Below are 16,681 nucleotides of genomic sequence, written 5' to 3' on the forward strand. Positions count from 1 at the left end.
ACATCATTCTTTCCCGGCGTCCCTCAATCGAGAGATTCCTTAGGCATTTCCCGCCAACAGATGGTCGCACTCCAGCTCAAACCTCTGATTCACTTGCTCAAAACCCTACTCCAAGTCAGCAACGAACTCAGGAACAACCGGAGACGTCAAGACGAGGACGGACTGAAGTTCGCAGAGGAGCGGTGACTATGAGTGAGCAAGATCGGCAAATGATTCGTGAAGAGACTCTTCGCCGCCGAGGTGCTAGAGCTTCCTAGGCTCAGGGAAGAGGCGGTAGGTCGATTAGAGCATCTCGTCGACCTGCTTATTCTTCAGCTGCCCGGAATGGCCGAACTCGGCTTCACGAGGATTTTGTGAATAGATGGCTCAACTTTAGCAACCATGGACAGTAGAATAGTCCTTTGTAATGGCGTAACACCTTCTCGTAGGGCAACAGAATTATATGCCGAACAAGATTTAATAAATGAAATTTTTATTTCGCTTCTATCACTGCGTATTTACAGCTCAGCGAAAAAATTTCATCGTGCTCGTCCTCGGTCTTATGAAGTAAACTTCTTTGACCGGACTCGTCCTCGGTCTTATGAAGTAAGCTTCTTTGACCGGACTCGTCTTTGGTCTTATGAAGTAAACTTCTTTGACCGGACTTGGTCCTCGATCTTATGAAATAAACTTCTTTGACCGGACTCGTCTTTGGTCTTATGAAGTAAACTTCTTTGACCGGACTCGTCTTTGGTCTTATGAAGTAAATTTCTTTGACCGGACTAAGCTTGTGTCCTAATTTGGCGAGTTTTATCGCTCGGATCGGACTTTCCCTTGTCCTAATTTGGGGATCGGACTTTCCCTTGTCCTAATTCGGCGAGTTTTATCGCGTGGATCGGACTTTCCCTTTGTTGCAGTTCGTTTCAGACGAACTGCTTGTTTCTTAAGCTGAATTGTGGTCTTGTATCCTCCTTAGAAGCTTGGACTCACAATCGTTGGCTTATATATGTTCTAAAAAGGGGATCAGCCTTCGAAGAACAAGATACCTCAGTAACATTTGTAAGAGACGACACGCACATAGACAGACAAAACGCACATAGACAGACAAAACGCACATAAAGACAAACATGAAAAACAAGTAAAAAACAAAGAAAGCACATACCCCTAGGACCGAACTAGACACAAGATTGACTGACCGGACTGTCTCTTACAAATGGAACTTCTTGAGGTTGGAAATGTGCCATGTTCGGGGTACTTGTTCTCTTGACACGTGAGTCAATTTGTAAGACCCTTTGCCGAGGACTTCTGACACCCGATATGGACCTTCCCATGTGGGTTCGAGTTTGCCCAGCTTTTCTGCTCGGCTTACTTCGTTGTTTCTCAAGACGAGATCTCCCACTTGAAATTGCAGCTTTTTCACCCTTTGGTTATAATACCGGGCTACTTGCTCCTTGTACTTGGCTGCTTTTATGCAGGCCAATTCTCTTCTTTCTTCGGCAAGATCTAGTTCGGCTCTCAGTCCGTCATCATTCATTTCTGAGGAGAAATTTAGAGTTCGGGGACTGGGTACGCCGATCTCAACCGGAATCACGGCTTCAGTGCCGTACACCATCGAGTTCGGCTCCGATGTGACTTCGGTCATTTCGCCTGCCTCTGACTCCGGCTGCTGTGATTGCTATGCTTGATGGTGCCGATCTGATTGCTCGGTACTTTTAAGCGCAATCTGCAAACACTCTTTTGCTCTTTTTTGATCACCTCGGATGACCGCTATCCCTCCTTTAGTGGGGAAGGAGTTCGGCGAGGAAGCCTCTGATCGCTATGATCGGGCTTCTTTTTGTCTTCTCTAGATGAGCTGTCTAAAGACCGTTTTCGACGGTCTGCCTCATCGGCACGAGAAAACTGGTCCGCAATGTCCCACATCTCTTGAGCTGTTTGCGGACTGCATTCCACGAGCTTTCTGTAGAGAGCTCCGGCAGGATTCCATTTTGGAATGCCGAAATGACAAGTAGATCATTGAGATCATCTACTTGTAGGCATTCCTTGTGGAATCTCGTCATAAAGTCGCTGATCTTTTCGTCGCGACCTTGACGTATAGAAAGCAGCTGAGCCGAAGTGATTCGGGCTTCCGCTTTCTGAAAGAACCTCCTGTGGAAAGCATCCATTAGATCTCGGTAAGATCTAATGCTGCCTTGGGGGAGGCTATCGAACCACCTTCTTGCGTTCCCGATAAGCAGCTCGGGAAACAGCTTGCACATATGGACCTCATTGAGACCCTGGTTCGCCATGTTATACTGATAGCGTCCCAGGAAGTCATGAGGATTCACTAACCCGTCATAAGTCATCGACGGAGTTCGGTAGTTCTGTGGCAAGGGAGTTCGGGTGATATCGTCCGAGAACGGAGTCTTCAATGCTCCGTACATGGCAAACCCGACATCTCTTCGGTATGGAGGAGATGGAGTTCTCCTGTGATTCCGGTACCGAAGAGGAACAGGAACATGTCGGGGTTGAGGATTCTTCTTCCTGGAAGACACGGCACTACTGCGGTAGTGACTTTCATGTCTGGATGAGGAGGGAGAATCCACCGTTTTCGTCTCCGGCTTTTGGCCCTTTTGCAGGAAAATTAAGAACTCTTCCTGCTTCTCGGCCAAAAACAACTTGACAGCCTCGTTCAAATCGGGCTGCTGGGAAGACTCGGTGCGATGAGTCTTTGAGCGGCTTGTTCCTTCTCCGTGAGAACTGGAAGTAGATTTCTCCCGAGGCTGTTTTCCAGACCTGCGGGCTGGACTAGCTTCCTCATGGTTATCACGAACGGTATTATGGGTGTTACGTGATCTGGTATGCATTTTTTTTTTTTTTTTTTTTTGGGTGGAAAAAGGGTCAAAAATTCGCTTTATCACAAATTTGGTTCTCTGTTTCCCACAGACGGCGCCAGTGATGGTTGAACGAATTTTTGATGGTAATAAATGCAGGTAAAAAATATAGATCACGACACAAGGAATTACGTGGTTCGATTTACTGAGGTAAATCTACGTCCACGGGAAGAAAGGAGGGCAAGATTGTATTGCTTGATCTGGTTTACAGCTTACAAATACAGACTTGCTATATGATATTTGATGTCTAGAGAGCTTTCTTCCCCCTGGTCTATCTGATCTAAGTTCTATTTATACATTGAACTAAGATCGTGGCTTGCATCACCACTAACTAGGTCGTGGCTTGCATCACCACTAACTAGGTAGTGGATGTCGTGGAGGTCATGAGATCCTGCATGGGTCCACTATCTCTTTGTTTGGTCCGCTATCCTGCATGAGATCCTGCATGAGTTGACACCACTAAATAGATCGTGTAGTGGAGGTCGTGGAGGTTCTGCATGAGTCCACTATCTCCCAGTTCGGTCGAATACTGAGACCGAACTGCTGAACTATTGCCGAGCAGCTTTTGCCGATCTGAGAGTAGAGCTTGATTGGTCGGCTTTTACCGAGCTGTTGGCTGGGGCCGAACTCTTTGGTAATGCCGAACTGATACTCTTCCTTGGGCTTTGGGCTGATGGGCCGTCACTGCTATTGGGCTTGTTTAGTACGTACCCCATCACTACTCAAGCTGATGATGCAGCAATATGAAAACCAATCAAACTCTGCTCTCAGGTCGGCATCAAGCTCTACTCTCAGATCGGCAAAAGCTGCTCGGCAATAATTCAGCAGTTCGGTCTCAGTATTCGACCGAACTAGGAGATAGTGGACTCATGCAGGATTTCCACCTCCACTACACCCACGATCTATTTAGTGGTGTCAAGCAGTCATTAACTCATGCAGGATAGTGGACCCATGCAAGATCGCCACGATCTCCACGACATCCACTACCTAGTAAATGGTGCTGCATGCCACGATCTTGGTTCAATGTATAAATAGAACCTAGATCAGTTAGATAAGGTTAAGTTCTGTTAAGCTCTCTAGAGATAAAAGATCAAATAGCAAGTCTGTATTGTAAGCTGTAGAAAACAGATCAAGCAATACAACTCTGCCCTCTTTTCTTCCCGTGGATGTAGATTTACCTCAGTAAATCGAACCACGTAAATCTCTGTGTCGTGATCTGCATTTTCCTGCATTCATCACCATCAGAAATTCGCGGATTCATCACTGGCGCCGTCTGTGGGAAACGAAGAACCAAATTTGTGATAAAGCGAATTTTTGACCCTTTTTCCACCCCAAAAAAAAAAAATTGCATACCAGATCACATACTACCCGTAATACCGTTCGTGATAACCGTGAGGAAGCTAGTCCAGCTCGCAGGTCTGAAAAACGGCCTCGGGAGACATCTACCTCCGGTTCTCACGAAGAAGGAACAAGCCACTCCAGGAGAGATCGCACCGAGTCTTCCCAGCAGCCCGATTTAAATGAAGCTGTCAAGCTGTTCTTGGCCGAGAAGCAGGAGGAGTTCTTAACCTTCCTGCAGAAGAGCCAACAGCCGGAGAAGACAACGGCGGATTCTCCCTCCTCATCCAGACATGAAAGTCACTACCGCAGTAGTGGCGTGTCTTCCAGGAGAAAGAATCCTCAACCCCGACATGTTCCTGTTCCTCCTCGGTACCGGAACCACAGGAGAACTCCATCTCCTCCGTACCGAAGAGATGTCGGGTTCGCCATGTACGGAGCATTAAAGACTCCGTTCTCGGACGATATCACCCGAACTCCTTTGCCGCGGAACTACCGGACACCGTCAATGACTTATGACGGGCTAGTGGATCCTCATGACTTCCTGGGACGCTATCAGTATAACATGGCGAACCAGGGTCTCAATGAGGTCCATATGTGCAAGCTGTTCCCCGAGCTGCTTATCGGGAACGCGAGAAGGTGGTTCGATAGCCTCCCCCAAGGCAGCATTAGATCTTACCGAGATCTAATGGATGCTTTCCACAGGAGGTTCTTTCAGAAAGCGGAAGCCCGAATCACTTCGGCTCAGCTGCTTTCTATACGTCAAGGTCGCGACGAAAAGATCAGCGACTTTTTGACGAGATTCCACAAGGAATGCCTACAAGTAGATGATCTCAATGATCTACTTGTCATTTCGGCATTCCAAAATGGAATCCTGCCCGGAGCTCTCTACAGAAAGCTCGTGGAATGCAGTCCGCAAACAGCTCAAGAGATGTGGGACATTGCGGACCAGTTCTCCTGTGCCGATGAGGCAGACCGTCGAAAACGGTCTTTAGACAGCTCATCTAGAGGAGACGAAAAGAAGCCCGATCATAGCGATCAGAGGCTTCCTCGCCGAACTCCTTTTGAAAGAATTCAAAGGGCACCGGTACAAGGCAGATTGGGACCACGTCTCAATCCTGAGAAGCCGCCCGCTCAGTTCGTACCATTGAACAAGTCAAGAGCGGAAATTTTCGAACTGCATTCCGATATGTTCGAAAAGCCAAGGCGGATGACGAAATCGGCCGCGCGCCGACCTCAGGATCAATATTGCTCCTTCCATCAAGACTACGGTCACGATACCGAGGAGTGCCGACATTTGGCTGCAGGTATTGATGCCCTTGTGAAAGCAGGGACGTTAAAAAAATACCAAAGCAAGCAGCCGAAAAAGAACAAAAAGCAGGGAGGTGCGAACTGCGCCCTTCAGGATCCGAAAAGGCAACAGGATCCCGAAGACGATAACGAGCCGCAATATGATGGAGTAATCCTAACTATTGACGCTCTCCCTGCCGGGAAGACTAAATCGTCTCTGAAGTCATAGAGCAGAAAAAGGCTTTTGACGAGCTCAAAAGTTATCTAGCCGAGCTTCCTATTCTCTCTGCTCCAACCGAAGCCGAAGTAATATTCTTATACTTAGCGGCATCCGATCAAACCATTAGCGCGGTGCTTGTACGAGAAGAAGGCCTAAAGCAGTTTCCCATCTACTTTACAAGCCGAGCATTAAGAGGTCCAGAAACAAGGTATCAACCTCTGGAAAAAATTGCTCTGGCGTTAGTAAATGCAGCAAGGAGACTGCGGCCATACTTCTATGCTCACAAGGTATGCGTCTTAACCGATCTGCCTCTTCGGCAAGTTTTGACCAAGCCAGAAGCATCAGGCAGAATCGCCAAATGGGCCATAGAGCTGGGAGAACACTCAATCGAGTATCTACCTCGGAAAGCCATCAAGGGACAAGCCTTGGCAGATTTTCTTGCAGAAGCAAAGTTCGATCAAGCAATTCCTGTTATTGCCGAACAGAAGAATTCTGCCAATACCGAACTAGCACAGCCCTTGGAATCCGAAGTAGAGCCGCCGGACTGCTGGAGCGGATTCGTAGATGGAGCTTCAAACAAGAGGGGAAGTGGAGCTGGTATTTTACTTGTCGCTCCCGACGGACACGAGGTAACCTACTCACTTCGGTTCCTATTCCCCACTACTAATAATGAAGCCGAGTACGAAGCCCTCCTGGCCGGACTCCAGTTAGCGCAAAGTCTGCTCGTCAAAACTCTCAAAGTCCATTGTGATTCACAAGTCATAGTAAATCACATGTTGGGTACAAGTGAAGCTCGTGACGAGAGAATGAAGAAGTATTTGGACAAAGCGCAAAGCATCAGCCGAAGTTTCTCCTATTTTCGGATAATCCGCATTCCCAGAGCGGAAAATAGCCGAGCAGATACCTTAAGTAAGTTGGCCTCAGATCCGAGCTCAAAGGCGGAAGAATTAATGCATCGAAGCATTGATGAAGCCGAGGTACATTCAGTATCTAGCTCGCCGAACTGGATGACGCCGATCTTGCAGTATCTGGATCAAGGACAATTGCCCGAGGATAAGAGAGAAGCTCGGAAGATCACGTGCCGAGCACTTCGGTACGAACTTCATGAAGGAGTCCTCTTTAGAAAGTCTTACCTCCAGCCGTTATTGCGGTGCGTAGGACCAGAAGAGACGGACTACATCCTCAGAGAAGTTCATGAAGGATCGTGCGGTAGCCACATCGGAGCTAGAGCTTTAGCTAAAAAAGTTCTAAGATGGGGATATTATTGGCCAACCTTGGTACAAGAAGCAGTGCAGCTCGTCAAGACATGCCCGAAGTGCCAAATCCATGCAAATATCCCAAGGATGCCGCAGACCGATCTATCCACTATGCAAAGCCCTTGGCCTTTTATGCAATGGGGTATAGACATAGTAGGGCCACTACCACAAGCTCCTCGGCAAATAAAATTCCTAATCGTTGCCGTGGACTACTTTACGAAGTGGGTGGAAGCTGAACCATTAGCTACGATAACGAGCTCGAAGGCATTGGATTTCGTCTGGAAGAACATAGTGTGCCGATTTGGCATACCCCACATCCTCATCTCGGATAACGGGACTCAGTTCACCGACAAGACGTTCAAGAATTGGTGCCAAGAGCTGAATATTCAACAGCGGTTCACTTCGGTCTCTCATCCACAAGCAAACGGACAAACGGAGGTAACAAATCGTATCCTGGTGAAAGGGTTAAAAGCTCGGTTAGAACAAGCCAAAGGACAATGGGTAGAAAATCTCCCTCAAGTCCTATGGTCCTACCGAACTACACCCACAACCTCCAACGGTGAAACTCCGTACAGTCTTGTGTACGGCACTGAAGCCGTGATTCCGGTGGAGATCGGCATACCCAGTCCCCGAACTCTAAACTTCTCAGCAGAAATGAATGACGACGGACTGAGAGCCGAGCTAGATCTTGCCGAAGAAAGAAGAGAATTGGCATGCATAAAAGCAGCCAAGTACAAGGAGCAAGTAGCCCGGTATTACAACCAAAGGGTGAAGAAGCTGCAATTTCAAGTGGGAGATCTCGTCTTGAGAAACAACGAAGTAAGCCGAGCAGAAAAGCTGGGCGAACTCGAACCCACATGGGAAGGTCCATATCGGGTGTCAGAAGTCCTCGGCAAAGGGTCTTACAAATTGACTCACGTGTCAGGAGCACAAGTACCCCGAACATGGTACGTTTCCAACCTCAAAAAGTTCCATTTGTAAGAGACAGTCCAGTCAGTCTTGAGTCCTGTTCGGTCAATGTGCTTTCTTTGGTTTGCTTGGTCTTTGTTTGTCTCTGTGCGTTTTGTCTGTGTGTTTTGTCTGTCTCTGTGCGTGTCGTCTCTTACAAATGTTACTGAGGTATCTTGTTCTTCGAAGGCTGATCCCCTTCTTAGAACATATATAAGCCAACGATTGTGAAGTCCAAGCTTCTAAAGAGGATACAAGACCACAATTCAGCTTAAACAAGCAGTTCGTCTAAAATGAGCCGCAATAAGCCAACGATTGTGAGTCAAAGCTTCTAAAGAGGATACAAGACCACAATTCAGCTTAAACAAGCAGTTCGTCTGAAACGAACTGCAATAAGCCAACGATTGTGAAGTCCAAGCTTCTAAAGAGGATACAAGACCACAATTCGGCTTAAAAATCAAGCACTTCGTCTGAAACGAACTGCAACAAAAGTCCGATTCACGCGATAAAACTTGCCTGAATTAGGACAAGGGAAAGTCCGATCCACGCGATAAAACTCGCCGAATTAGGACAAGGGAAAGTCCGATCCCCAAATTAGGACAACGGAAAGTCCGATCCGAGCGATAAAACTCGCCAAATTAGGACACAAACCAAGTCCGGTCAAAGAAGAGTTCACTTCATCAGACCGAGGACAAACATCAACTTACCCCGTACCTTTATCCAGAATGCCGAAGTGATTCACTTCGCTTTTCGGGGGGGGTAGTGATGGAGTACGTACTAAACAAGCCCAACAGCAGTAAAGCCCATCAGCCTAAAGCCCAAGAAAGAGTATCAGTTCGGCATGACTAAAGAGTATCAGTCCGGCATGACTAAAGAGTTCAGTTCGGCACAACCAAAGAGTTCGGCCCCAGCCTACAGCTCGGTAAAAGCCAACCAATCAAACTCTGCTCTCAGGTCGGCATCAAGCTCTACTCTCAGATCGGCAAAAGCTGCTCGGCAATAATTCAGCAGTTCGGTCTCAGTATTCGACCGAACTAGGAGATAGTGGACTCATGCAGGATTTCCACCTCCACTACACCCACGATCTATTTAGTGGTGTCAAGCAGTCATTAACTCATGCAGGATAGTGGACCCATGCAAGATCGCCACGATCTCCACGACATCCACTACCTAGTAAATGGTGCTGCATGCCACGATCTTGGTTCAATGTATAAATAGAACCTAGATCAGTTAGATAAGGTTAAGTTCTGTTAAGCTCTCTAGAGATAAAAGATCAAATAGCAAGTCTGTATTGTAAGCTGTAGAAAACAGATCAAGCAATACAACTCTGCCCTCTTTTCTTCCCGTGGATGTAGATTTACCTCAGTAAATCGAACCACGTAAATCTCTGTGTCGTGATCTGCATTTTCCTGCATTCATCACCATCAGAAATTCGCGGATTCATCAAGTATCATATGCTTTCAATTGTTACGAATATATTGCGCTCAAGTGGAGTGTTACAGTAAGACAAAAGGTAACAAGTGTTTCTCATGATGTTAGAATTTTGAACTAATTTCAGATAATGCATCAGACCATCCACAATAGCGCCCAGCCGAGCGCCGGCGCTGGGCGGTTCGCTGGGCGGTCTATTGCAGTCGCCCAGCGGACGAATGGAGAGAGAAACCGCGCAGCGCTGGGCGGTTTCGTAGCGCTGGGCGATCCGCTCGGCGCTATTGCAGCGCCCGGATCGCTCAGCGCACCGCCTAGCGCGAAATTAAATTTTTTTTTTCCGAAACACTATATATACGCGCTTTGCTCGTCATTTTCATTCGCACCACTTGTTTTAACAAGTACTCTCTCTATCTTATTATTGTATTTTTTTAAAATTAATGTATTTTTTTAAATTATTGTACTTTTTTAAATTTTAATGGTATTATTAAAATTTTCCCGTATATATCTCGTAAATTAAATTTCGCATATTGTGTGATTGTTAATTATTTCATTTTGTATATATTTGTTAATAGTGATGTGGATATTATGTGGCTAGGCTATGGCTGGGCTATTTGTTTGTTTTGATGATGTGGCAGGAGGATTTTTAGTGCTGATGATGTGGCAGTGGCTAGGCTATAGCTGAGCTATTGCTGGGCTATTCCTATTGTGGATGGCCTCATTAGTCTTAACTACTGAACCCTTTTGGATGTTGAAAGAGGGATCCCACTTCACATTTAAAGGGAAAAAAATCAATAAACCGAGATTAAACAATGCATCATATCAACTACTTGGCTTTCCTATAAGAAAACATGATGTAGTACCGCAAGAGTACCTTTTCTTCTTTGGAGCTGTCGTTTAAAAAGAGAGCTCTATAAAAAATTTCACCACATGGGGCTCTTCATGGATGATTGGTTGTATAACAATGTCAATTTACTGTTCCACAAATCCAGCACAAACAATAATCACGAGTACATCCCTTCCAAGCTTAATCACTTATCTGAAAATTGATGCAATATTAGAGAAACTAAATCTGTAATTTAGAAGCCATACAAAAATTCAATGCACTAACGATTTGCTTGATATCACAACAATAAATTTCACCTCAATGACAACCCAAGGCATCATCATGTTACTTCTTTTTGGTGCAAGGTAGAGATGTTGAACGAATCAACAAACTAATTTACATACAAGTCGTTCTATTTGACACATAAAACAAGTCTAAACAATACCACTTTGACTAGTATAGCTTGAATGAATAATGTGAATCTTTAACATACCTCATATAATATCCCGATGCTCTTCCAATAATCCCATTCTAGTGCTGCGAAGAACTGCCATTTCCTATCAAAATCGTGAAAATATATGATGCATGATTGACAGAAAAAGATTCATTGTATGATGATTACTACTACCTGACAAGCCATAAAGCTTTGTTAAAGGTGCTCGAGACTTCATTAGTGATTCCTCGGGGCATAAGGTGCCGAGATTTCATCTCCTTGACCAAGTCCATTACAACTCCCTCTTTCCCAAGTCCATTCAAAACACAAGACAAGGCATCTGAATCTGAATCTGGAGCTATAGCTCTTTCCATCATTTCCTTCAAAACCTTAACTGCTCCTTCATAATCCTCACTCTTTGTAAAAGCAGACACTAACACTTGAAAAGTTGCTCGATTGGGCTGACAGCCACTCCTGATCATGCTTCTGTAGATCTCAAAAGCACGATCAGGATTGTTTCTCACGCACTGCCCGGTAATGAGAGCTGCAAAGGTTGACGAATTAGGAACCAACTTCTTCCTATCAAGTTCTTTCACCATAAACGCAGCTTTCTTTGTCTTCCCCTGCTTACACAACCCCAAAATGACAGCATTATAAGTCAAGATATCAGCATCAACGCCAGCAACCGACATTTCCTCAAAGAGGCGCATTCCCATCTCACTATTTCCAGCTTCACTGTAGCCATTGATCAGAGTGTTGTAAGTTACAGTCGTGGGAGCAACATCCGTGCTTCTCATTTCACTCAACAGCTTGTTCGCATCATGCATTTTCCCCTCCTTGCACAAAGCATACATGAGCGTGTTATACGTAGCATCATTTGGCCGAACACCATCCTTCTCCATCGCACTCTTGAGCTTCACAGCACTACTCAAGAGACCCTTACCGCAGTATCCATTAATCAAAGTATTATACGAAACAACACTAGGAGCTAACCCCATCCCTTCCATATCCTTGAACAACTCAACTCCCAAATCCAATCTATCAGCTTTACAATAAGCCCCTATAACAATATTAACAGTATAAACATTGGGAGAAATACGGCACCTACGCATTTCCCTATAAAAAGACGATACGATATCACTACGACTCAAGCTGCACAATGCACTCAGATATGCATTACAAGACTCAACAGTGGGATAGAATCCATACTCCTTCATCCAATTAAAACAATCAGATGCATTCCTAACTCATAGCTGCAGAAGCATCATAGGCCCGCCCAACTCTTTCCTCTTATCCATGGAAGCCTCGCACAGATAATGATACAAGTACAACAAAGCCGCACTTCCCCAACTAATATTGTGCACCTCAAATGCATTCAACCACATAAAAGGAACCTTACACCCCGTCGTGTCATATAGAATGAGTCCTCCTAATAAGATTAGGGCATGGATACGTGCCCTTTAGATGTAGACATAAGTAGGTAGGTCATCCCCCAAAGGTATCCTCGTTTGATTGATCAGAGCGGTCATCAGTATACCGCCTTTCTTTGTCTCTGATTGTGTATTGGGTATCCATCCCAACAAACCTCGGCACTTGCTGGGCCAATAGGTATATCCGACGTGATGATCACGGCCTGTGAAAACACAACCGTCCGCTCTTAAGCCCCATAACGCTTGCACATCTTCTAATGTGATTGTCGACTCTCCAACCGGTAGATGGAAAGTGTGCGTCTCCGGCCTCTAATGCTCAACCAAAGTTGTGATAATCTCATTGTCGACCTTCATCGACTTCCCACATTCCATCACGCCTCGGAAACCAAACATATTAAGCCAATGTCTCACATCGGCATGAATATCCACATCCCATATCTTACTTTCCATCCGGCGAACTTTGAAAATATGTGATGTGCCATCCGTCATTAGTTTATTTGATATGTGTTTTTTCTGAAAATAAAGAACTACGGACCTTCAGGTCCATATAACAATTGCCCTATAGAACTTGAAGTTGCCATCTAATCCTACAAGATATTCACAAAACAATAATTACAAACACACCCGATTTCTCAATTTCAATCCCTCAAGTACCCGAACAATATCTATTTAGCATAATTCCTACAATAACCTTAATTCCACAAGCACTATAACATTTCAAGGAATTTCACAAGCACTCTAACATTTGAATCCATAGCATAATTTCAAGTAATTTCACAAGCACTCTTAACATTTCAAGGAATTTCATCAAAAAACACATAGCATAAATTGATAATTAGTTACACAAAGAATAATTACATATGACATGGTTTGGAGGAATTTCATCAAAAGCCATAATTTACAAAATCAACTAAAACCGAAACAAAAACACCAACCGCTGCCTTTTTCGTTTCTCGTTCTGTGTTCTGCTTTCTGCCTCCTGATTTAATTCGAAAGAGAGACGCATGTGGGTCATGCGTTTTACCCTAAGACGCATGTGCGTCATGCATCGTTCAATTAAAATAAAATGAAAGACGCATTAAGGTCATGCGTCTTACACTAAAACGCATCACGGTCATGCGTTTCAATAATGGGCGACATATGAGGGTCATGCGTCTCACCCAAAGCTGGAATTTAAAAAAAGCTAAGTACACTTATGGAATTTAATTAACCCCCTATAACTAAAAAAGAATTAACCCCTTCTTCCACCATCAGTGGTAACACTCTCGAGGCGGCCTCGTATCAGAAATATCATCTCATCGACTGGATCACCCTCATGTACAATGTAAGTGCTTTCGGTGTATAGGCAAGGTTTCAGCCTTTCACAGATGGCATCAAGCAATCTCTCATCCATATTCTCAAAGAGTGGGACCTGAGAAAATTGTGGAAAGATTTATGGTTGCAGAATTCTAAAGCACTCTGAAGTAACTTTCAATAAGAAGTTTACCCTCTTGACTAATGCCAGACAAAGATGGCGTTTTATGTCTCTTCTGAGATCTTTTGGTAAACTATCGACCAAACTTTGCTCGTCCACACCACGTGTCTCTAACCACTTGTACTGATCATAGCGTCTAACCTGCTCCCTGAGGTCTGGTGGGAGCAAGCGATGATGCATCCATTGCTCTGAGTCACGCCTTTTAACTCTCATCTCTTCAAGCCGGATAGTGAGCGACTGAAGGTATGTCTGTGGAAAGATCAAAACAGCTACAAAGTTGAGGCACTTAAATATCAAAGGTTTGCATTATAAAGATCACAAAAATTAAAACATGATACACCAGAAAAAGGTAATTTAGATAAATTTCTCTCCAATAATGACCCCTCACAAACAGGGGAGGATCGTAATTTTTTCACTTGGACTAAGAAACACTCATGGATGCATATCAGATCTGTTTTCAATTTTTCATACGAACTTCATGTGCCCCATTTTAGAACCCAGAAAATTTTCAAATTAATGTAAGTGTTATTTCACTTAACAACACTGAAGAGAAGATGAAGATTGTTACATCAAATAACAAGATGGACAAAGGAGGGTGAGGAATATGCTCATTTGTAACATATCACTGTTTACCTGCATATTCCCAATCAAGAGTGCAAAAAGAATGAGTCCAAATATGGCTAGTGCAATGCTGAATATAGACTCTCCTGGGTAAATGCTGGTTTGTAATCCTTGTCCGAGAGTACTGCAGATAAGACGAAGATTCATGTCTTTAGCCTTGACAAATCTGACCATGTTATGTTGATTACAAATATCCATGAATACAATGTGCAGGGTGTATGAAGAAAAACTTAAACCAACTTATTGAAAAAAAGAGCAGGCAGAAAGTGTAAGAAAACTCTTCATTGGTAAAGCCCAGTTGTTATTACCAAAGCCTCTGTAGATGCTCCAAATCTGATCAGCATAGGTATAGGAATAGTGGTAACCAAAGACACAACAATATCCGAAATGGTAGCAGTGAAAAAGAAAGCAAATTGACAATGATATCAAGCGTATAAAATGCAAATTCATGTGGCAACATAAATTTAATTTACTGAAGATTATGGATTATACCATTCACATAAGATCAGGTGATTTGATGAAGGAAGTCAGTTTACCTCAGATTCTGCAGCCACCACCATAAACAGTAACAATACTTTGACAAGAACTTCTTTGACGAAACTATTTCAGAAGCCAAAGCCTGCCTGAAAATTCCAAAATCAAACGGGGGATTGTCTTCATCACCGACAGGGCACGCTAAGCTTAAAACACTCTCACTAATGTTGCTCCAGATATTATAATTAGCCATATCTTGATTTCCACAATATAAGAAATCAGTGGTACAGTTATTTTCTCTGCGTTTGCAAGCTTTTTGCCAGCATGTATCATTACGCTCCACAGATAACAAGTACCAGAAAGCCCCAACTATCTGCATGTAAGACAGACAGAATATATTCTCTTATTATTATTTCCCATGAAAAACAGCGTCTATCATATTGTATAGACCAGCATAGCATGATTGGGCTGCATACAGTTTATTCTATAGGAGAATAGCAGAATTGTTTGTATCACTATGTCACTATATAGATGACAACAAAGGGTATCCAGCAGCTGGGCATGTAGCAAATGTTGAGAGCAGAAATTCATGACAAATCTTCTCCTAATGTGCAAGATTTTCACAGTAAATGAATGATCTTGAGATTAAACAGATTCCATGTTAAAAAACATCATAGCAAATGATCAGGAAACAATTAAATGTATCCTGCTGCAACAGTATAGGAGTTATTGAAAAACAATCATGCAAGACTAACACTTTGGAGAATTACTATTCTGATACGCAAGAAGGAGGAGACAGATATATGCCCTGGCAGCTCATTTCGCATGGGGGGACTAAAAATGTTGTGGACAATAATAGGCCATGTAACAAGGCTAACGTTGCATGCTTTCGGAGTCACTAAATCCTAATGTAAAGTTTGAACATCTGGATGTCCAAGATGAATTTTTTTGGAAATCATTGTATTACTGCAAGCTCATCCCAATTAGCAACTTAAAAACCCATCATGCCAGACGGTGGTATGAGATGCCATGCAACAGTTTAAAAGGATGCTTACATACTGGCAAGCATGGACAGCAGCAAGTATGACACTGCACCAGCCCATGCAGTTTCAGCAAAGACACCAGAAGTTCTTTTTAATTCTGAAGTGAGTGGCATATTTCGGGCGAACCTAGGAATATATTGCAGCAAAATAATGAAAAATAATGCTTGCTTTGTTGCCAAGTACATCTGATCCATTTGATCTCTGCAGAAATCTCCAGACAACAATCTGCATATATCCAGGATAATGATGTTTAGCAATAAAAAACCAAAAAGCTAAGGAATAACTACAATGTTGAACCATTGAAACAGATATAGTTATTTCAAATAAGAAATTGAAAAGCTCAGACACTAAAACGTGCAAGTAAATACTGATCTTAAATATCCCCTGATTCCATGGCTGCAAAAGTTATAGCCAGCCTATGAAGTTCATGCATCTAACTAAGATGTCTTACTGAAAAAATCTAGGAAAATTAAAAGGAGAAATAAACCCAAGAAAGATAGCAGCAAACATTATATATTAATCACCTTTGTTCTGGTATTGATTATAGCTATCCTGGAATCTAACTAGAAAGTAGATATCAATATAATTTTTCAAAATTCCACCAACTGATCCGTAAATGAAAATCCATTTTATGTTTCAGGGAAGGATAAAGACTAAAGATAAGGTAGTACAATTCAAAAGATAAATAAGAACGCAATTTCTAGAACCTGTTGAAGGGGAAGCACTGCAAGGAAATCAATGATGAAATAGCACTTCAAGTACCGCTTAGCAATTTTTCCATGATCAATTACAAGTTCACCTCGCCCAAACACACGGGACGATGGGGCAATATAAGCAGTCCAGAATTGGAGAACCATGTGAATAAGATAGAAAGCATCAACAACTGTGCACAATGTTGTAGCCGTAATAGCCAATTTTCTATCTATGTCCAGGCACTTTTCTGATTTATTAAAAACTGGAAGAAAGAAAAACAGAGGATCAACAGATACTGCCAGAATACATGACATCACAAATAGCTTGTTCCAAAGGTAAGGAATTTGTCTTGGGGGTC

At 43.5% G+C, this 16,681-nt stretch overlaps 2 protein-coding genes across 2 annotated transcripts; both read right to left on the reverse strand.

Moving 5' to 3' along the window:
* Window positions 1–10,809: 10,809 nt before the first annotated feature.
* Window positions 10,810–12,256, reverse strand: LOC121749138 (pentatricopeptide repeat-containing protein At4g26680, mitochondrial-like; the record flags this gene model as incomplete). Its single annotated transcript, XM_042143737.1, has 2 exons — window positions 12,237–12,256; window positions 10,810–11,830 (listed from the first exon to the last, which is right to left on the reverse strand). Coding segments are annotated over exons 1-2 (1,041 nt in total), but the record flags the coding sequence as incomplete, so codon positions are not given.
* A 564-nt stretch (window positions 12,257–12,820) lies between these two features.
* On the reverse strand, window positions 12,821–16,476 carry LOC121747783 (putative cyclic nucleotide-gated ion channel 9). Its single transcript, XM_042141894.1, has 6 exons — window positions 16,338–16,476; window positions 15,643–15,855; window positions 14,650–14,960; window positions 14,126–14,237; window positions 13,505–13,741; window positions 12,821–13,429 (listed from the first exon to the last, which is right to left on the reverse strand). Exons 2-6 carry the CDS (start codon window positions 15,688–15,690, stop codon window positions 13,250–13,252), a joined length of 888 nt encoding a protein of 295 aa, XP_041997828.1. The 5' UTR covers window positions 15,691–15,855; window positions 16,338–16,476; the 3' UTR covers window positions 12,821–13,249.
* Between the last annotated feature and the right edge of the window lie 205 nt (window positions 16,477–16,681).

This window comes from Salvia splendens, chromosome 9, assembly GCF_004379255.2.
Source record: "Salvia splendens isolate huo1 chromosome 9, SspV2, whole genome shotgun sequence".
Taxonomy (NCBI): Eukaryota; Viridiplantae; Streptophyta; class Magnoliopsida; order Lamiales; family Lamiaceae; genus Salvia; species Salvia splendens.

Bases quoted from the DNA above. Each gene is read 5' to 3' on its own strand.
- LOC121747783 (XM_042141894.1), bottom strand. From the start codon at position 15,690: ATGGGCTGGTGCAGTGTCATACTTGCTGCTGTCCATGCTTGCCAGTAT. The intron at 13,742-14,125 runs GTAAACAGTGAT...ATCTTTCCACAG, and splicing joins TCTTGATTGGGAATATGCAG to ACATACCTTCAGTCGCTCAC. The intron at 13,430-13,504 runs GTAAACTTCTTA...CAATTTTCTCAG, and splicing joins GTCTGGCATTAGTCAAGAGG to GTCCCACTCTTTGAGAATAT.